Source organism: Danio rerio, chromosome 7 (genome assembly GCF_052040795.2).
Source record: "Danio rerio strain M-AB ecotype USA chromosome 7, GRCz13ab, whole genome shotgun sequence".
Lineage (NCBI taxonomy): Eukaryota > Metazoa > Chordata > Actinopteri > Cypriniformes > Danionidae > Danio > Danio rerio.
In genome coordinates, this window is record NC_141027.1 from 63,071,363 (window position 1) to 63,093,869 (window position 22,507).

The 22,507-nt window shown below is 41.0% G+C and overlaps 1 protein-coding gene across 3 annotated transcripts in view; it reads right to left on the reverse strand.

Annotated features, from left to right (window-relative positions):
• Positions 1–1,484: 1,484 nt before the first annotated feature.
• The window catches only part of pcxb (pyruvate carboxylase b), a 359,237-nt gene continuing 338,214 nt past the window's right edge, over positions 1,485–22,507 (reverse strand). For 2 of the 3 annotated variants that reach the window (XM_087259874.1, XM_087259875.1), the window contains 2 exons: positions 14,761–14,901; positions 1,504–3,622 (listed from right to left, as the gene is read on the reverse strand). In XM_087259874.1, coding sequence (XP_087116000.1) covers positions 3,371–3,622; positions 14,761–14,901 — 393 coding nt within the window. In that variant the 3' untranslated portion in view covers positions 1,504–3,370. 3 annotated transcript variants of the gene reach the window in all.

Sequence of the window (22,507 nt, forward strand, 5' to 3'; positions counted from 1 at the left end):
CGATTCAGCGCACTCACACTTCTCAAACGATCCGGGAAACGGGCCTGGGCACGGTACGTATGGCATAGTGTGAGTAGGCCCTAAGTGTACCGCTCAAAAGCCCAAGTGAACCGCGCTCTAGCACACCTCTTTCAACCGGGCCAGGGTCGGCCAAGTGAACTGTGCCTGAGCCAGATTCAGAGCACTCACACCTCTCAAGTTATCTAGAAAACGGGCCTGGGCACAGTTCGTATAGCATAGAGTGAGTAGGCCCTTAAACAATTCTGATTAAAGAGCAGCAAATGAAAATCTCATTTAGATTTTTAATATGATTACATTAAACAACAGAGGTGTCACTTTAAAAATGCACAGATTCATAATGAAAGTTTTCAATTGCTTTCCTAAGTGTTTATGTTCAAAGATAAAATTTATTGTTTAAAAGAAATTCCACCAAGATCGACATGATTACATAATTATGTGTATCTTTCTGTTCAATCATGCACCTGAAACCCAGAGTATTCACTTTTGATCCGCTTCTAATCACTTGTACAAAATTCCATTTAGGAAACAGCGTCTATTTATAACTATGAAGCCAGCTGACAGTCACGCACTGCTAACATGAACAGTTTTGAGGACTGCATAGGAGGGGCGAAGATGCCTGTAATGGAGAGGAAGGGGATCCTGCCATTTTTATATTTATTTCAAAGTGCTTTCATGCCTAAATAAGATGAAAGCACAGACCAAAATCACGTTTAAGAGCAAGGGGAATGCCCTGTTGGTTCTTCAGTATGGGCTACATATAATGAAGATTGGCTCTTTAATGTTTATAGCCACCCTTTGATTAAAAATACAGTAAAAAATGGGAGGGTTGACAGGTGTGGTCCCAGGAGCTACTTTTTTTTAGTTTTTGTTTTCATGAATCCCTGAGAGGCTGCTGTGTACACTTTTTCAGATCTTGCCAGTGCCATTCATGCTTGCTCTTTTCACGTAAATCAACCAGAGGCCGCTGTCGACTGAATAACTGACCCACCAACTGATGCCCTCTCCCAGCCCCTTCCCTAAACCTATCCAACACTGTTTTGAAAAGCAATCCAGAAAAAGAAAAAACCCTAATTTTTACCACTTTTTCAGATTTTACCATATTCTCACCCCGTTATTTACTTGTTTTATTTGTTTTGCTTCTGTTTTTGTCTGACCTGCTTTCTGGAATCGTTCTTCACCAAATTCGAACCCCATCATTGCAGTCAACTCTACATCTCAAGTTCGCTGGCATACGTGTCAAGCTACAGGACAAACTCGTAACAGCGGGAAAGCCGTCCACATGAAGGCAAGCGGTCAGCTGGTAGTACGAAAAGGAATGATGTCATACTGCTCCGTATAGTGTTCGTTTTAAAAACAAAAATGCTCTGGCTACATAACTCGCTACGTCCAGAAACGTATATAGGGCTACGTTTTCAAAATGAGCCTGTGTTGCACTATTGAGTAAGAGCCTTGTGTTTTATTCAATTGTAATTCTTTATTCAATTTATTGCACAATTTCTTTATTTTTTAACATATCTCCAACATAAACAACACATTTTAAAACAGAAAAAAGCAGGAAACAAACAATGTAAATAGAGCATGATTCAAATTAAACATCATCCAAATACAGAGATCAGAAAAAAACATTCACTTTTAAACATTCAGTTATTAAAACATTCATAGATTTACTTCTTCAGCTTCAATAAAGAAATCCTTAATGAAAACTCAAGGACTGAATTTCCTCAGTTCCCCACCTACACGGAGAACTGACAAATTGAAAAGTAGTTCTCACAAAAGCATAGAAGAAGCTTGATAGGCAATAGATGATATTAGATAATTAAGTTACCTTCATCTGTGTACAATAAGTTGGTCTTGTTAGTTCAATAGGAATGGTCCATATTAAATCCAAAAGCTTTTGGTTGCAAAAAGAACATCAAAGATTCTTACTGGTTCACTTGTAAACATCAAAACAACTATAACTGAATATTCAAACAGAATTGAGTAGCTTCAAGTTCTAGTTCATATCTCTTTCTGTATCTTAGGTAAAGGGAGTGGTCTGGCTTTCGTATCATATGACAAACCATCAGAAAAACTGAAACATGCAAAAATATTAGTATATAAACACATGTATCCTCAAATCAGTTTAACCATTTCTATGTCCATAAACTCTGGATTCTCAATTTTAAATAATTCCAGCTTCCACCTGGAAAATCACAGTGGAGTTCCTATTTATACCTATAATCAAAGCTTATTTCAAGGTCAAGTATGAACTATCCTGTGCAGCATATCATTAATAACACAGACTGAAGACTCTTCCATTATTAACAGCCCACCAGTGATTATGCACAATTAAGGTCTCTGTTTCTGCAGTATTAAAACAGGGAATGCTTTAAACAGAATTCTGCTGAAAGACAAAAGCACATTGTTTGAGCTTTAAAATGGGATCTATGTAAACATATTACACAACTACATTTGCAAACATTTCGAAGGAGTATTTGTAAATGAAGCTTTTCTTCGCTGCACCACAGATACATTTAGCATTTGTTTATTTCATCATTGCCTGTGTAATGACTCGCTGTTCATTTACAGTGGCTGTGCAAATCTGAGCCCTTCTGTGGTGCAAAGGTGATAGAGTGATTAAAAAGGAAAACAGAATGAAAGTGAGATGACATTGCATTTGTTGTGCTATAACTTTCAAAAATTAATAATCATTACAAAGGTTTATCCTATTAGCTATACTCTTTGTAACAAACAAATCCAAAATAATAGCTGGATTTGAATTGTATTGCTTATCGCTCAATATAACTGGTTTTAATCATGCTATCATGAACAATGTTAGCACGACAACACTGTGCTTAATGTGCAAGTACTCAAATATCTGCTGGTATTAATATTTTAAACACTTCAAAATAGATTTTACGCTCCACTAATACGACGTTAATATGAAACTGCTGTTCCTCTTCAAACTCTCTCTCACACACATACACAAATACAGTTGCACAAACATCCATGTAAATTCAGATACTGTTGTTTGAATTTATAACAAACCTTTTTAATTAACTTAAAAAAAAAATGAAAAAAAAGAAAAATAAAGAAAAATCTTTTCTCTTGTTAAACCGAATACCAAAGCCTTCTCTAGTTCTTGGTTGCATATACCGTAAAATATGCTTCTGTTTTAAAATAGCAGCAGTTATTTTTTAGTAAGTTTTTTGAATTTGACCCTTAGAATTCTTGACCCTAGAACCCTTAGAAGAGTAGAAATCTTAAAATCATTCGCAATTACAACACCATCAGTCCACTGAATTACAGAATCACTCTAAAACTGGCCTTCTGAAGAGCAGCCATTAAGCTGGGATTTAAAAAACAAACTTTATTCAGTTATTTCTAAGATAAGATCTTCCCCTTCCAGGCTGCTGTCGGCATTGACATGCACCTTGGAAATGATGCCAGAGATTGGCGAGTTGACGACTGTCTCCATCTTCATTGCACTGAGGACGCAGAGAGGCTGACCTTTCTCCACCTTCTGGCCTGCCTTCACCTTTACTTCCACCACTTTACCAGGCATAGGCGCTCCAACCTGTCCCCGGACGTCTTTCAAGGCTTTAGGGTGAAAGTGCATCTCCTGGCGGAGCAGAACACAGAATTAGATCACAACAGGGGAGATCAGATGCAACTGAATCCTTTTTTTACACTCGTTCTCAACTATTTTCAGACATCAATTTCTGCTTCGAGAAACATACATGAATAAATGAAGGAATAAAAGAAAGACTTTTGAGCATGTAAATATTTACAATCAGGGTTGCAAACAGGAATATAAGTAATAAAAAAGTAGAAATGCTGCATGGAAAACCAGCCCAGGCATTTTTATCACTACATCATTCTGTTTCTTTTAAACAGACATATTTACTCATTATTTACTCACCTTCAAGTAGTTACAAACCTTTAAGATTTTCTTTCCTCTGTTGAACACAAAATAAGATATTTGGAAGAACATTTAAAACATGTAAACTTTGACTTCTATCGTACAAAAAAACAAATACAATGGAAATCAGTGGTTACAGATTTCTAGCTTTATTCAAATATCATATATTTTATGTTCAACAGAGGAAGAAACTTTAGAGGAAGAAAAGCTTTAAAAAAAGTAAATTGTGCATGAATGAACTAGCCATCTAAGCAGTCTGGGGGCAAGTTACTTTTTGTCATCTATCCAGGTTTAAGGATCAACAAAAAATAACTTGACTTCTAGTTGATCTTTTGGTATCAGAAGTGGCCCATACGAAAAGCAAAGGCCTCTGGATTACGTTTATTTTACCAAAATAAAATATGATCATGCCTTTATTTTGAATGATTTCATTATGACAGTACGGTATGGCTTTGCTTAGACAAAAGTCTTGTCACTGAACAGAAATAATGTCCAGTATAGAAAATTAATTCATGGTGCTGTGGATAAAGAATGTATATTGTGTATGACTCCCATGATCTTGGAGGACTGCATCCACACATCTCTACAATGGCCCAAATCACTTATTAAAGAAGTTCCCCTTCGGGGGGAACTCCAGCACTATAAGTGGATTTGATTGTAAAATCCACGCATTGGGAGGTTCGGTTCAGAAGCTACTCTCTGAAAGAGTATTGAACGGGCCAATTAAGAATGAATTGGCAGCGCAAGCCTGCGCAGGTGAGCGGCATAAGCAATCAACTGAGTATATAAGCTCACCTGGCGCCAGCAGACGCTATCCTTTTCGCTTCAGAGACTTTTCTGATCGAGCTTCATGAGGGTTCCTCCTGCTGTCTACAGCCACTTCGAGCGAACGAGTGTCTCCCGGTCCAGAGCGAGTCCACACAGCGGCAGATGGTCGAGCTGGGTTCTCCCTTGCCTGGCGTCCCTTTGGGTCCGGTCCTCCAGAGCGGTGCGTATTGTTGCAAAGCATCCTAAAAGAGCAACACAGTCGTGCAGCACGTCCTTTTCAGGACGGCACTCCGACTGTGCGTTTCTGGTTGCGGGGGTTTCCTGGCTCCGGATGATGGGCACGATCACTGCATTACATGTTTGGGGGTCCAGCATGTTAATGTGGTACTCGGAGGCGGTTCATGTCGTCACTATGATGCCATGACCGTCGCGCAGTTGAGATCGCGGCAAACTCTCGTGAGAGAGCGAGCCACCCCAGTCGCCCCCTGTTCTGTAGCGGGCGCTCGGGCAGATCTGAGGGTTCCAGCGAGAGATAATCCGCCGCCTAAGGGCTCGCGGACCTCTCGCTCCTCCAAGCGCTCCATCCAAGCTTCGGGCGCTGGGAGTGATCCGTCTAATCAGATGGTAGCTCTCACGCTCGCTGACACCGGAGATCAGATGTCCTCCGCGGCATCGGAGGGTGGGCTTTCATTGTCCGACGATGATCCGGACCCGCTCGCCCCCTTCGGGCAGGTGAGCGCTGTCAAAACGGATACTGAAACGGACGTGTTAGCCGTGCTTTCCCGGGCTGCTTCGGCCGTGGGTTGGAGATGGTTTATCCCCCAGCTCCGCGGCCGGACCGACTAGAGGGGCGTTCCCTTCTTCCCGGCGACGCACAGTAGGCTCACGCGGTCTTAAAGAGCACCTTTTTTCTGCTCGTGCTGCGTGTCCCTCCACCCTCACGACTCTTGGTGGTGGAGCAGCCAGGGGGTATGTGGCGATTCCTCAGGTTGAGTGTGCGATGGCGGTTAATCCGCACAGCGCCTCTTCTTGGCGGGGTCTGCCTCGTCTCCCATCCAAAGCCTGTGAGTTTTCGGCTCCCTCGGAGCTAGAGCTTACAAAGCTACGGACCAGGCTGCATCCGCCTTGCATGCGATAGCCACCGTCCAGCGCTACCAAGCGCAGGCGCTGGCCGAGCTGCACGAGGGTGGGTCCAACCCAGGCTTATGAGCTTCGCACCGCAGACGACTAAGCTCTTCGGACTACTAAGTCCGCTGCGTGTGCTCTGGGGAGGACGATGTCCACACTAGTGGTCCAGAAGCCCCACCTCTAACAAAACTTGGTTGATATGCGCGAAGTTGACAAAGTCCGCTTTCTTGACTCGCCCATATCCCAAGCTGGTCGGCGACACAGTCTGCGAATTCACCCAGGAATTCGAGGCAGTGAGAGAGCAGTCCAATGGGTGATGTCTAATCGGCGGCCCCGTAAGCCCGCTCCGCCCGCCGTGCCATCCATACCTGCTCCTCGCCGATGGCGCCTGCCTACGAGAGCTGCACCGCCCCCGCACTCGCCTCTGGCGAAGCGAGTGCGTCGAGCACCTCGGAAGCAGGCCACTCCCCCTGCCCAGAACGCCGCTAAGTCTGGCAACGGACCGCGAAGCGTCCCTGGGACAGGTCATCTGGAGAGGAGGGAACTTGCTCTTTCCTCGCTGGAGGGCGGGGCGCCATTTCCAACGGCACTTTTTACTGCCATGAAATGAAAGGGCACTTTTCCACTTCTCCGGAGGTGACAGCCCGAAATCTGCCAGTTTGAGCTCAGCTCTCTAGCTTGTAGGTTCAGTGCACTCCGCCAGTGGCTCACGGGCACTGCAGGCCCTGCCAGCCTGGGATGCACCGCCTCTCAGCTCGCAAGGTCTGCATGCTCCGCCAGCAGCTCGCGGGCGCTGGGGGGACGGTCTCCCTTCTCCCAGCCCCCAAGCCCCCCCTCCGGAGTCAGGGTGCGGAACCAGAGCGAATCGCTCTCCTCCAGCTCTTCTGTGGGACCCTCGCGCTCCCCGGATCAGCACACCCGCTTCGCGCAGGAGTCAGGGTGCGGAGCCAGAGCGAAACGCTCTCCTCCAGCTCTTCTGTGGGCCCCTCGCGCTCCCCGGATCAGCACACCCGCTCCTCGCTGCCCCTCCGCGGGTACGTCAACGATTGCTGCGATGACATCATTAGCGAGGGCTCTGCCTGCCTGGTTAGCGCGGGCCAGCGGTGCGGTGCGGTGGCTCATACGCACGATCAGACTCGGCTACGAACTACAGTTCTCCAAACGGCCTCCCAGGTTTACGGGCGTGTATTTTACCAGGGTCAATCCCCTGTCCGCCCCTGTCTTGCGAGAGGAGATTGCTGCCCTCCTGGCAAAGGGTGCAATCGAGCCGGTACCTCCAGCCGAGATGGAGAGCGGGTTTTACAGCCCGTACTTCATCGTACCCAAAAAGAGCGGTGGGTCACGGCCAATCCTAGATCTGCGCGTTTTGAATCGCTGCCTTCACAAGCTGTCGTTCAGAATGCTTACGCAGAGGCGCATCCTCTGATGCGTTCGTCCTCAGGATTGGTTTGCAGCCATAGACCTGAAGGATGCGTATTTTCATGTCTCCATTCTTCCACGCCACCGTCAGTTTCTACGGTTTGCGTTCGAAGGTCGAGCATGGCAGTACAAGGTCCTCCCCTTCGGGCTCTCTCTGTCTCCGCGGGTCTTCACCAAACTCGCGGAGGGTGCCCTAGCGGCTTGCGGGCATCCGCGTACTCAATTATCTCGACGACTGGCTGATTTTAGCCCACTCTCGGGAGCAATTGACTGCGCACAGAGACGAGGTGCTCCGGCATCTCCGCCTATTGGGGTTGCAGGTCAACTGGGAAAAGAGCAATCTCGCCCCGGTGCAGAGGATCTCTTTTCTCGGGATGGAGCTGGACTCGGTCACCATGGTAGCGCGCCTCTCCGGAGAGCGCGCTCGCCTGCTGCTGAACTGTCTGAGGGAGCTCGACAGCAAGTTAGTGGTCCCACTGAAATAATTTCAGAGGCTCCTGGGGCATATGGCTTCCGCTGCGGCTGTCTCGCCGCTCGGATTGCTCCATATGAGACCACTTCAGCACTGGCTTCAAGATCGAGTTCCGAGACGCGCATGGCATGTGGGCACACACCGAGTCTCTGTTACTGCGCTGTGTCGCCGCACCCTCAGCCCCTGGAACGATCCCTCGTTCCTGCAGGCCAGTGTGCCTCTGGGACAGGTGTCCAGTCATGTTGTTGTTTCGACAGATGCTTCCAGCACAGGCTGGGGAGCCGTGTGTCGCGGGCATGCAGCTGCGGGCCTGTGGGTAGGTGCCCAGCTGCATTGGCGCGTCAATCGCCTAGAGCTGTTGGCAGTGTTCCTTGCTCTCCGCCGTTTTTCTCCGGCGCTGGGGCAGCAACACATGCTGGTCAGGACGGACAGTATGGCGGCGGCGGCGTATATCAACCGCATGGGGGGTATGCGCTCTCGCCGCATGTCTCAGCTTGCCCGCCGTCTGCTCCTCTGGAGTCACCCGCGGCTGAAGTCGCTGCGCGCCATTCACATCCTAGGTATGCTCAACCGTGCAGCCGATGTGCTCTCACGGCAGCAGATTCACTCTGGAGAATGGAGACTCCACCCAGAGTCTGTCGAGCTGATATGGGTGCGATTCGGGGAGGCCCAGATCGATCTGTTTGCTTCCCCCGAGAACGCTCATTGCCAGTTGTTTTATTCCCTGACCGAGGGCTCTCTCGGCACGGATGCACTGGCCCACAGCTGGCCTCGGGGCGTACGCAAGTATGCGTTTCCCCCAGTGAGCCTGATCGCGCAGTTAATGTGCAAGGTCAGGGAGGACGAGGAGCGGGTTTTGTTAGTTGCGCCCCTCTGGCCCAACCGAACCTGGATATCAGAGCTCTCCCTCCTCGCGACGGCCCTCCCTTGGCAGATCCCTTTGAGAGAGGACCTACTTTCTCAGGGACAAGGCACCGTCTGGCACCCTCGTCCCGATCTCTGGAACCTCCACGTGTGGTCCATAGACGCGAGGAAGACTTAGGTAACCTGCCGCCCGCGGTGGTTGATACCATCACTCAGGCTAGAGCCCCCTTCCACGAGGCTCGCCTACGCCCTGAAGTGGAGTCTATTCACTGAGTGGTGTGTCTCTCGCAGAGAAGACCCCCGATCTTGCCAGATCAGTGTTGTGCTCTCTTTCCTTCAAGAGAAGCTGGACAGCAGGCTGTCGCCCTCCACTCTCAAGGTTTACGTTGCTGCCATCTCCGGTCACCATGACGCGGTGGCTGGCGGCACCGTGGGAAAGCATAACCTCATCATCCAAATTAATCCAACTCGCCCCCCTCTCACGCCCTCTTGGGATCTCGCCCTCGTTCTCACAAGCCTGCGATTTGATCCCTTCGAGCCACTCGATACAGTATCTTTAAGATTTCTGTCCCTGAAGACAGCTCTGCTGGTCGCGTTGGCCTCCATTAAGAGGGTCGGGGACCTGGAGGCATTTTCGGTCAGTGGCTCGTGCCTGGAATTCGGGCCGGGATTTTCTCACGTTATTCTGAGACCCCGCCCGGGTTATGTGCCCAAAGTTCCTACCACTCCTTTTAGAGATCAGGTAGTAACCCTGCAAGCGCTGCCCCCGGAGGAGGCAGACCCAGCCCTGTCCTTACTTTGTCCAGTTCGTGCTCTGCGCATTTATGTGGACCGTACTCAGAACTTTAGATCTTCTGAGCAGCTCTTTGTCTGTTATGGCGGACGGCAGCAGGGAAGTGCCGTGTCTAAACAACGTTTACCCCACTGAATTGTGGAGGCCATTTCATGTGCTTATTTGAGCAGAGGCCAGCCGCGCCCCCCGGGAGTGCATGCGCACTCCACTCGGAGCGTTGCATCCTCTTGGGCGTGTGCGCGTGGCGCCTCTTTAACAGACATTGTAGAGCTGCGGGCTGGGCGACACCCAACACATTTGCAAGATTTTATAATCTGCGAGTGGAGCCGGTTTCCTCAAGGGTGTTAGGTACCTTTGGTGATTGAGGAAACAACTCGGTAGGTGTTGTACACGCTTGCGGTGCCTTTTTTCCCTAACACGGAGAGATGTGCACCCTCCTGTCTGTCAGTAAAGTTCCCCATTCGGTGAGCCCTGCAGATTCCTCCGAGGCCCCCAGCACTGACTCAGCGGAGGAGTCACTTGCTGGCCCATTACGTAGTAGGTCTGCCCGCTGGTCAGCCCGCGTTTTGGGTAGGTGCCTGCTATGGCCGATCCCCGCTGGTGATCCCCATATGCTTTTTCCGCCACGGTTAAGTTCCCCCCTGGGCGGACCCGTGCTTTCCCTATCTGCTAACCACCTTTTTATGCGCACTCCCCCTTTTCAGGGTTAGTCCATATGTAATTCCATTTTTTTCCCCCTATTGGGTGCGGATGGTCTCCGCAGCGTCCTCCCTACTGGGATGGCACGCTTCCCAACGTACTGTCGTATATTCCTAGAATTATCTAGACGCTAGCGACTCCCAAAAAAGATACCTATTCCGTAAAACTTCTTTTGAAGTGGGATAAGTTAGGGCCAAGGGCACGTTGGAGGACCACGCCTCTCATGATCTGGGTGCGTCACGCTTGCCTGACCGCTCTCTCATGGTGGGTGTTGGTAAGGTGCAGTCATTATGGCGCTTTCAGTGGGCTCCCAATGCGTAGATTTTACAATCAAATCCACTTATAGTGCTGGAGTTCCCCCCGAAGGGGAACGTTCGAGGTTACTAAAGTAACCCTTCGTTCCCAGAGGAGGGGAACGGAAGCACTATGCTCCGTCGCCATAATGACTGTCCCTTAGCTGTTAAAAGTCTCTTCAGCTTAAAAAGGATAGCGTCTGCTGGCGCCAGGTGAGCTTATATACTCAGTTGATTGCTTATGCCGCTCACTTGCGCAGGCTTGCGCTGCCAATTCATTCTTAATTGGCCCGTTCAATACTCTTTCAGACGAGTAGCTTCTGAACCGAACCTCCCAATGCGTGGATTTTACAATCAAATCCACTTATAGTGCTTCTGTTCCCCTCCTCGGGGAACGAAGGGTTACTTTAGTAACCTCGAACGTTCTCTGGAATGGCAACGAAAGCATACTTGCAGGACTCCTAGAGTTCCTCAATATTCTTTGGATTCATCTTTAAAGCCTCCTCCATCTTACCCCAGACATGCTCAATAATTTTCATTTCTTGTGACTGGGCTGGCAAATCCTGGAGCACTTTAACCATTTTTGCATTCAGGAACTGTGGAGGATCAACCTTCTGCCACTTTTCTAAATGATCAACTAGAAGTCAAGTTAATATTTGTTGCTCATACAACAAGGATTTTGTCATATAGTGTATGTCATAATCTAGTGTTACTTCTTATAAATTGGAACCAAAAGTGTTAGTTACTTAAAAAAATAAGTTACAGTCTTTCTCAGTCGCTTTAGTGCTTTTCTCATAACACTAATGCATTTCTGCAAAACAGTTAGTACAAACTGCAAAATCTAGCTGATAACCTGCAAAAGCGCGTTGCATGCTCAAAATGGATAGTTCATCCCTCAAAAGCAATTATTGATGTCAATCAAAGTGTCAGTGTCATCAAAATAAAAAGTCCTGACACCACTGTTTATAAGCAAGATAGTCAAATGACTTTGTAATGTTTTCATTATGACAGTTTACTCTGTACATTTTTCCAATGCAATAAAGTCAGATTTTGGTGACACGTCCTGAAAACGCTCAAGACAGCACTGTATACTATTTGTACAGCTATTTAAAAACAACAGTAAAGTTAGACATCATTGCATTTAGTGAGGTATCTGAGTACAAGACACTGAATGTGTATGTTTCACATGTGTGCATTTGCTCTTTGCAATTATAACTTATTCACAGCATTGTGCAAAAGAATAAATACACTATTATTAACAACAGACACAAACTTTCTTTGGTGTGCACAGCTGTAAACAATATTGCAGAACATATTGAAACTGAACCTACAACACAGGTCTGTAAATCATTCATGAAATTGTACATTTTAAAGACATTTTCAGGAAATAAAGATTTACTTTTTTTTTTAAATATATAATTTACTTGACAGATTTTGACAACTGGTTTAACTCTTTTGTATGCAATGACTCAAGTAATGAAATGAGGACTATTAGTTTTATATGGGATGACTATTAAGCATTTACAAGTTTAGTTAATTTTGACTGACATTACATAAGCGAATGATAATGTTATAAATAGCAGAGAGTTGTGTGAAAGCAAATGATGCAAGTTCAAAAGCAATTTGATAGCAATTTGTTGGAAGGAATGAGAAACTGCTACTATGATGTGCACAAATGACTAATTGTTTTGAGAAATGCATTAACTGTAGTGCAAATGTAAATAGTGTTGTGAGAAATGCACCAAAGCCACTGAGAAAAACTGTAAATGACTTGCTTCATCTATAGGTTGGGCTTTCTTGTTTATAATACTATCTAAAGTAAATCTTGTGAATGTGAAGTTAATAAACAGGCTGAATGAAATCAAAACAACCTTTCAGCTGCACTGCCTTTCTTAAATTGCATAAAAAAAAAACAGGACACATTGAAAGAATGAATATTCAGAGTTCATATTTATTTGTTTTTATTCATTTTAAGAGATACTGAATCTGTGTTTGTTCAAGTGAGATGAGTAAAAAGATGCTCATATTTCAGCTATATGTTTACAGATTGTGTTGCAGCCTAATCTCACAAGGAAGCACAACTACTTTATGTTTTGCCAGTTTAGTGGCTAGTTGGTACAATTTCAGTCGTACAAAAAATGTACTTGCATGCATCCAGCCCCTAAAATCATACTAAATTGTAAAAATGGCATCATTCAAATTTATACCAATTAGCCACTAAATCAAAAAGCCGCAAGATCGTGTTGGATTGTACACAACACATCAACACATACACCTGATTTTTCTCAACAATGGACAGGAGACCTGTTAGTCAATGCATTGGAAAACAGAGCTACTGGTTCTCTACAGTGCTCAGCATAATTGAGTATACACCTCCTTTCAAAAATTTGTATTTTTAGCAGTTTCGTAGTAAATAGAGAAAATTTTTTTAAGGCATTTAAAATGATAAAAAAAAATATATCCAATACAAAATAGTTTGAAGTACAACAAGAGTTATTGCAAAACAAAATTACAAACTACACAATTTCTACTAGGTTTTATGATATTTTTTGTTTCTCTCGATTTTTCCTGTTTATACAAATTTCATTTAATATTTTTCCTCAACATATTATTTTTGGTGTGCTCAACATTTTAGACTGTGGTCTTTAGTTATTTTGCTAAATTATTTCCAGTTTAGACTTTGATACTTAGCCCCCCTCTAAATGTTTTTTCTTTTTTTAAATATTTGCCAAATTATGTTTAACAGAACAAGGACATTTTCACAGTATGTCTGATAATATTTTTTCTTTTGGAAAAAGTCTTATTTAAAGTTTAACATATTTAATGTAAAACAACCTTACATATTTCAATAACTTTTAAAATGTATGTATTTAATTAGCTAGTTAGCTAGTAATACAAAATAAACAAAAGTCAAAGAATGAATACTTAAACATTCAGCCAAAACTTTCATGTTATAGGGTATAAAGTGATATGCACAGAGTAATGTAAGACAATATACAGTGTATCCTGAAAGTATATATAGCGCTTTGCTTTTTGTTATTTTTCTGTAATTTTTTTTTTTTTTTTAATGAATTTACAACTATTTCAAAAAATCTTTTTTTCACATTGTCATTATAAGATTTGTGTGTAGAATTTTGAGGAAATTAATTTAATCTATTTTGGAATAAGGCTGTAACTCAAAAAAATGTGGAAAAAGTGAAGCACTATGAGTACTTTCTGGATGCACTGTAAGTTTATAATTAGACAGCAAGCTGCACTGTGTGGTCATTCTTCCATCACTGTTCCCACATCTTAGACTTCAAATAGCTTAAAATACCCTTTACAGACATAGTTTCCAAAGGAAAGCATAAAGAAAATGATGTTCTTGCAGAAACAACCAGTTCTTTAATTATCATTGTAAGATCAAAGATTATGTTCAGTTCTGTAGTGTGAAAAAAATCTGTTATATAGTTACATCATTACGTAAAAAAAATAAAATTAAAATTGTACTGTTAATACTTATACGTAGATAAAATTTAACACAATGTCTAAAAATAATATAAGCATTAACATGAAATATAATTTATGTTACATAGTCAGGATTTCTTCAACCTCACAGCCTTGATACATAAGGGAGAAATCCGCTACAGTGTTAGTATCTGCCATTCATATTGCCTTTTGACAAACAGTCTAGAGATAAATCTGATTTAACTTTCATTTCAGAGATATCAAAACTTCAGACAACAGAAGCAAATGCTGGACCTGCAAAAAGGAACTTTTATGTGTCAGGAGGAGAAGTGTTTTTGCTAGCTGTGTTCAGGCAGAGGGAAAGCTCTATTGAGCATATGTTGAGCAAGTGTCATCAATCTGACTTATCTGTGACTGAAGACACTAAGTGTGTTTGGAGCATCTGACTCTGACATACTAAGCCAAACAAGACAGTAACAAACAAAACGAGCATCTACAGAGACGGGAAACGATCCTTCAGACTAGAACACACTATACGGTTGCTTATTTACCAGACAGAATATCTTATAATGAATGAATCATCTTAATCACGAAATGCTTTGTGTGGGCAATAAAAGTGAGACCTTCAGTTGTGTCAATTCATGCTGTAATCTGCCAAATTATATTTTTACACTGACTGCGTTCCTACACAACACTATTGACTTCTAATGAAAGCACTCATTGTGAGCCCTGCTAATTTTTTTATTTTTTTTAAAACGCCTGTCTTTAAGTGATAAACGCTCATGACAGCATGAGCAAGATCACTTTTAGCTTATGTCAGAAATTATTCACACCTTGAGAGAGAAAAGAGAGCATTTGCGAAACATGCCTGAATGATTGAGTGTAGTGTTTGAGTCAGGATAATTGCATTTCTGTGATGAAACAATCCAATCTCGACGGGAATATAAACAGTTACCTTCATTGCTGCTGTATCCTTGACCAAGACTGAACGCAACTGGCCGTTGAGTTCAAAAAACACCTCTCTCTGACCAGACTTGTTCAAGTCACCCAAGGCCAATGCTTTGATATGCAGAATTTTCCCTCTTTCCAACTCGACCTGTGACAGAACCAGACCAAGGTTATTTTTAAATTAGTTTTATTTCAATATTACACTGTAACCCGCTACCCCCCCCCCCCCCCCCAAAAAAAAAAAAGGAAAATCAAACCATTTAAGTTAAAAAACTAATCCTAATGAGTACTGTGAATTTAATCCATTTCAGTAAATAAAGCAATTTGAGCATAGTAAAACCCAATAAATAAAAATAATTCAAATCAACTGAGTACTCTAAAACCCAAATCGTTTGAGGAAACCGATTGCAACAAACCATTTGAGTAAAAAGCAACAACAACTAATCTATGGAGCACTGTGAACTTGCTTCATTTTAATTACAGAAATTAGGTATTTAAAATAACTCATTACCTTTAGTATTGAGTTCAAAAGTCTTTTCAAATAAGTAGAATGTACAGTTTTTTTTACCATCATGTTGATAACTTCTTAGTCACTCGGTAGAACTACAGTTCGAACCACTGTGGTTTTTAACCCATTCCTACATATTGTAAAACAATTAATATATAGATAATTAAGTCTGTAAAAATGACAAAAACGGTACTGGCAGATTATCACCAGGTGTTTGTATCATAATTTAGCAATACAAAAATGTATTTAAATTTGAGGATTGAAATGATTAATAATAATAATAATAATAATAATAATAATAATAATAATAATAATAATAATAATATTAAAGGAATAACAAAATATGTAACATTGCAAACATACAGACATTTTTTACAAATAATTTTGTTTCAGTTTTAGTAATTATAGTTCAGCAGAGTTAACTTGTATTTACTTGAGAGTTAAACGGTGTTTGAATAGCTTACACTAACTAATAAAACCAATAAAAAACAATGCATCTTAAATGTATAAGATATGTGTATATTAAAAAAGCAATTAAAAAAAAAGTTATTAAGCAATATTTACCTTGACTTTTCTTCGAGTGTTGTTGATAAAAATTTTAACCCCCCCCCCATCTTGTACACATTCTCAGATGGCACTATTTATTTTCATAGAAACCACCTAAATAATCTTTCACACAAACTTTTAAAAGCGACATGTTGTGGTGGAAATGACACTGATGCTGTGCGACAGCTATATTTTGTATAAAAATAATATTGGTAATAGTGTCACATTAATAACTATAAAATATTTAAATTATTTCACTAGTGCTTAATTAGAATACATTAATGGATATCAGATAAATAATATTTTAAAATGTTATTTTCATTGTTGAAGTTTAAAACTCTGGGTGTGCAACAAGGTGAAAACTGACACATAAAAGGAGGTTGAATAATATGAAAAAATATAATAGAAAGGTAGTAAATTTTTTAAAAGTAAGTTTTATTGTTAATTTGACAAAGAAAGAGGAATTTTTACAAAATTATATATATATATATATATATATATATATATATATATATATATATATATATATATATATATATATATATATATTTTTTATTTTTTATTTTTTGGGATATATGACAAAAGTGCCCGTAGTTGAAGAAATACCCTTATATAGAAAATAGATATTTTGACTCATGTGTTTGGTTGTGAAAACACATATCCATTTCCTAAAGTCCATCACAGAATAAGTGTCTTATTAGTTGTGAAATTCTTGTGAAAAATTAGTTTTTCAGTAACAGTTTCTAGTTTTATCTAGTTAGTTTTTCGTTTATTGTGAATTTTTAATTACATTTCAGTAACCAAATGATTTTTGACTTTGAGTTTTAGTGTTAATTTTCTAAAATAACCTTGAACACATATATAAAAAAGGAAAAAGAAAAGCTGTGATTAAGTAAAAAAGTCAAATAAATAAAACAATCCAGATTGAGGCAAAACAGGCTGGGCAGAATTAAGGCAGATTAAGGGATGAGTGATTAGCACAGGCCTGTGGGAGGCATTAGGTCTGTACCATGCACTGTTTGGATGTGGAGGGGATGCTATTTTGGGGTGTGCCTGCGTTCGCCTCAGTGACAGCTTAATATAGCTCATGTTAATCTACGCTAATCAGCCACGACTAACATCTCATTTGGACAGCTCTACTGGGTGGAGAAACATGCCGCCAAATAACTTGAGTCCCTGAGAAATATATGATTATGCATGTTAACTGAGGAAAATCTGGTTCATTTTGAAAGGGTACAGAGAGACCTGGTTTGAAGAATCAGGCCAGCTGATGATTAAGAGATGCAAGTGAACTTTCCAGTCTTACTGATTTGGTGCATTTTCAAAATAAAAAGACTTTGTAGGTAAGTATGCATCTCTTTCTGGCTGGCTTTCCTTCTGTCAGAGAGTGATCAGCTATGCAAGTCCTGCATCTGGGGCTCTCAGTTCTCATGCTGCCTGCAGTAGGACTCGGAGACATATTCATGGATGCCAGGTAACACCCACTTCACTCATAATGGGGTTTTAGGAGCCAAACACACGGCTAAGCTCCAATCAACACATTTAGAGACACCTCAGGGCTCAGCTGGATAGATAGAGTTGCACCAGTTTCAAATTATTCACAAACTAGCACAGATTAAGCTAAAAAATGTTCACACGATTAGCTTTATAAATCTCAAACTCCCAGCTAATGCAGAGCTCTAAAATATCATTCACGGTTTATTCAACATCATAACACCTTCACAAGAGCCTACATATTAAAAGTTCTATATTTTGAACACAATAGGAGAGTGCTGTTCAATATTACTATGCTAATCAATTTTACAACCTCAGCCGCAATAAAGCTCGCTAATAAACTTTGTGAAAGTGGAGGCTAGCTGAGGACAGGGAGAAATCTAATTTTGCAAATCTCCTGATGAGAGAGCAGTCGGGCTCTTGGCTGAAGCTTAGAAGGTCAAATCCCACAGTGTTATAAAATTAACAGGATGAAGTATACTTGAAATGAATTAGCATGGGAAGAAATAAGGTACGGTAAACAAATAAATAAATAAGCAACTATATCACTGAAGTCAATAATGTAATTGCTGAGGGTCACAGCAAGTGCAGCTTGGTCAAAAAAAGTAAGAAAAAGCTATTTAGATTAAATTTAGCTCATGCTTAAAGAGCCTCACTTACACAAGTGGTTTCAAACGTTTATAAGTTTATTTATTCCGGTTGAAAACAAAATAAGTTATTTTAAAGAAAGCTGAATATCTGTATCCACTGACATCCATAGTAAGAAAAACAAATACTAAAGAAGTCAATGTCTACAGGTTTCCAGCTTTCTTCAAACAGTCGTGGAGCCAGAGTACTAGCTTAACTACATCTCTCACTAGCGTGGCGGTAGTGTTGCTATGTTCTAAATCCAATAGCTTTTCAGTAGTGTAGGTATTATTTTAAGTAAGTAGCGTAGTAGCATCCACACAAGCTACATTTACAGATCGTGAACCAATAAGTGACAGCATCAACATTCACGGAGCTATGAGGCCGTTGTGTCTAGTTGATGAAAGGAAATCCATATGATATTGAGAATTTCTTCTTCTAGTTTTACGGTGGTCGACAACAAACTTTTTGGTGTGTTACTTCCACCTCTCGCTCTGGTACGTGATATCATCAACCAATTAGGCTAACACAAGAAATTTGCTTGAGTGAAAGATGACTGAAAGAAACAGTCAAACAGCTTTGGAACAAGTAAAAGGAGAGTAAATGATGACATATTTTTCAAATTTGGGTGAACTATCCCTTTTTAGTCGGATCGTATCAGTGGTAATTCTGTTTGTATTATACCTTATTTTACCGTGTTGACAATTTTGTTTTAACCTTAACTGGGGTAGTTCAGTGTGTAGATGTCCATTTCTAAAACAGCCAAGATGACAAAGCCTACGTAGATAGACTGGGCTCAATTAAACACAATGATTCAGAGAGCATGAGGAATCAGTCAATAGTCATTTGGCCACCTGAGACTTAAACCTTACTGAGGATCTTTGGTGTTGGTGTTGTTTTACAGAATGTTTTGAATATTCCATCATTTATTCAAGATCTCTCAATTATCAATCCAACTCTTGATGGTCTCATTCTAAAATGGTATCATGTGATGGTCTGTGGTAGGAAGATGCAAGAGACTGCGGCATAACTACTGGATGCAATAGCTAACTTCTGGATGCAATAGCTAGGATCACGTGTGCCTTTCATAACCTTTTTATAATTATCACATTAGCTTGAACATCCATTGACTTTCTGTCAGAGTTGTGTGACAGTTAGTCACTGTTTGCAAAGACCATATAAATGAATGAGAAGTGGAGTATGCTGTATCCAACCTGTCAATATATAGTATGTAATATCTGTAATAAAATCACATTTTGTTCTGGTGTAAGATCTAAAAAATCTACTGTATAAGTTAAAAACTAATGGTACCATTGTTTAATGTACCATTGTAATGAAGTTTGGTGCAAAATGAAAATGCAATTCTATAATATTCTTTTGCCATTTCCAACTACTCTTAACATTTGAATTTCAGACCAATTTTAATGCTTTACAAATTGCATTACTTTATTGTATTACTTAAATTAAATTGATGTATCTCATAAAAATAGAAAGAGTAGCAAAATACTCGTTTAAATGTCATTTGCCCTAATTGCATTATACTCAGGGTTAGGAAAACTAGGATTAAATTTTCATCCGAACATTATGAGATGTGTGTACCAATCCAATCTTCACCATGATCTGACAGATTTCATACTATAAGGGTGCATTTACACCTGCCTTATTTAGTCCAGTTGAATCGCACTAGAGTTTTTGCAGTTCGTTTAGGCAGATGTGAACGTAGCCATTGCACTCGAGTGCGCACCAAAAGCAGACCAAAAAAGTGTACGCTTTCAAATTCACCCTGGAGCGGTTTGTTTGTGGTGCGAATATGATCCAAACTAAAACAGACCCAATCACAAAAAGTACTGTGCCTTTTTGGACTAATCCAGTTGCCTTTGGCCGATGCGCTGTGCATTATAGAATGTGGAGGTAAAATATTTGTTGACAGCACTTTGCCAACAGAGAGAGAGAGGGAAAAAGATTACCTGATGGATCATTGGTAATATTTCCGCAAGATGACCATGTCGCAGTTTAGATAATTAATTCACGCCTCCTCATTTGTAATGCTTTAAAACATTGTTTTCCAGCCGCAGTCTTGCTTCAGTCTCTAAATGTATAGATTGTCTAAAGTGATGTACTGTATACAAACTATATAGTATACTATGAGCGCAGTCACTGCTCCATAGTCAAAAGTGACATTTTGTATCTGCCGGTTTCTTTACTTGCGGGAGTTCCATCTGCATTTTCCCGCACGTGTATTCTGACCAACCGAAAAGCAGTTTAGGAAATATGTTCTACAACATCTGGCCAATGAGTGATGTGGATTTTGTCAGATGACTGCATTTTGGTTCTTTTCAACTGGTTCGGACCAAAGCAATCAGTGTGGTGTGAAAACGACACAAAGATGGCAGAAAATGCTACAATGTATCATTTATTGCCCTTGGTCCGGACCAAATGAAGCAAACTGATGTGTAAGCACCCTAAAAGGCATTTATATTTTTGGATCGAATGCATGAGGTAGGCCAGTCGTAACCTTTGTACAGTGGCATACCCTGCTCCATACTGACACAGACCATGATGCACACCTTCATAAAAATTTAACTTCATGTTGAGATAACACAGTGGAAGATGCATGGTTAGTTGGCTTCGTAGTGGTGACGAGTGTGACTAGGACCAAGAGCCATGGGAGTGGAGCGAGGCCAATGGCTAGAGTGTTTAACGAGTCTCTTTAAGGTTAAAGGAATTGACAATCACCAACTGCCGCCTCTTTTTTTCTTGATGAGTGCAAGTTTGGGCTTCTGCTAGAGTAGCTTCACATGTTTTTCTGGCTTAAACTCAAAACACCGGCAAAGAAACTCAACACAGCGGATCATAGAAAACCCACTGCCTACTGGCATTTCAGAAGTGTTATTGCTAGAGAAGCACTTACAGAATGCTGAAGTGTAAATGCTTAAAATGGCATCAGCTATATGCAAGGTATACACCATGGGTATAAAGATCACTCAATGCAGAAGTATAAAAGCCAATTATCACATTCTAGGAGTGAGTGAGCATGTTCAGTTGTACACCTTTGCCTGTGCTCATCATTATTAGTTCTTTTACATCAGTTCAGTCAGGGTACTATTGCAGTAGGTGATTAGCTTGAATATTTGTTTAAATTTGTAATGACAGGGGTGTCAGGCATGTTATAATGTAATGTGTGGATTTGTGCTAATATGGGAGATGTGAACCAGTTTAAACAATTTATTTTCATCTGGTGAACTGGTTTTAACAGGCATCACAGGAAAGCATTTTCAAAACTACTTTGACTTAGCATTCATCTCATTGTATTATTTAAAACTGACTTTTCAAACGTCTTAAGTGTGAGTTGTCAATACATTTAAGGGCCATGACACCCCCACTTTCGGTTCAAGTCTACCTCAGAAATTTTTGAAAGGATGCATGATAATGGGCGTAGAGCTCCGCTAGCAAAGGGCAGGAGTGGGAGGGGAGCGAACAACTGTTGTCAGTCGGCTCACAAAATTAGATAAACCGTGCATTATCCCCCTTATCAGGAAACAAAGAGGAGTTGGGATTCGAGCGAAGTATCTAGCCCAGCCCCTGAACGCTCCCCCCGAGAATTCCATGCAAGAGGTGAGGTGACAGGGTGGTGGAGGGATGCTAAAAGTCGTGAGATGCTGCAGGTAAGACAGCTTTGGTATATATAGGGGTTTGTTCAAGAACTGATTTGATAATGGGATGATTGTCAATGACGCATTCAATACTAAACTTAATAATTAAGAAGCCGGCTCTTCTCATAGGATAAAAAAACAAAAACTCCACTATGAATATTAATGAAAAACTGATGCGTCATCTTTGCATTTGCAGTTTTGTGCTATGTCGCCAATTTTGATCCCGCCCCAAAAATCATTTTAAACCCAGAAGCTGAAATTAGCTGACAAAAGCTCCAAATTATCCAGTTTTCTCCACAATTAAAGCTAACAGGTGCTAACATTGTCTTAACTGATGCTCAACACACAAATCTGTCTAAATCTCAAAAAAGTACCACCCCCCCTCCACAAAAAAAGACTCAAAAAAAGACATCCAAGACAATAATTTACAGCCTTTTTTCTATGCCACTAACAAAATGCATTTTCAAATACATGCTGAATTTTGCTACAAACAACACACTGTATTAAAATGTTAACCTATTTTTCCTAAGTGCTTTTTCTTTTTCTAAGTCTTAATACATTATGGAAAAATACATTCAAAAAATACTTTTCTGCTTGCATGTTAAATTTGTCAATTATAATTGGGTAATATATTTAGCATTTTTTACACAATAAAGCTATGGTTGGAAATGGCAAATATAAATTACATAATTTAATTTTAATTTAGCAAATGTTAAAACTTTGCTCATACAGTATATTAAATAAATAAATAAATTATAAATTGCAAATTCAAATAAATAAATAAAATGTCATTTAACAAATTCCATTTCTGTTTAGCATATTACATTTGAAAATATTTTTACTCATATGCTTCCATAGACAGATATACTGTTGACATTAATTTAAAAAGTTATATTGTCTCCTTAATTGTATATCTGCAAAGACTA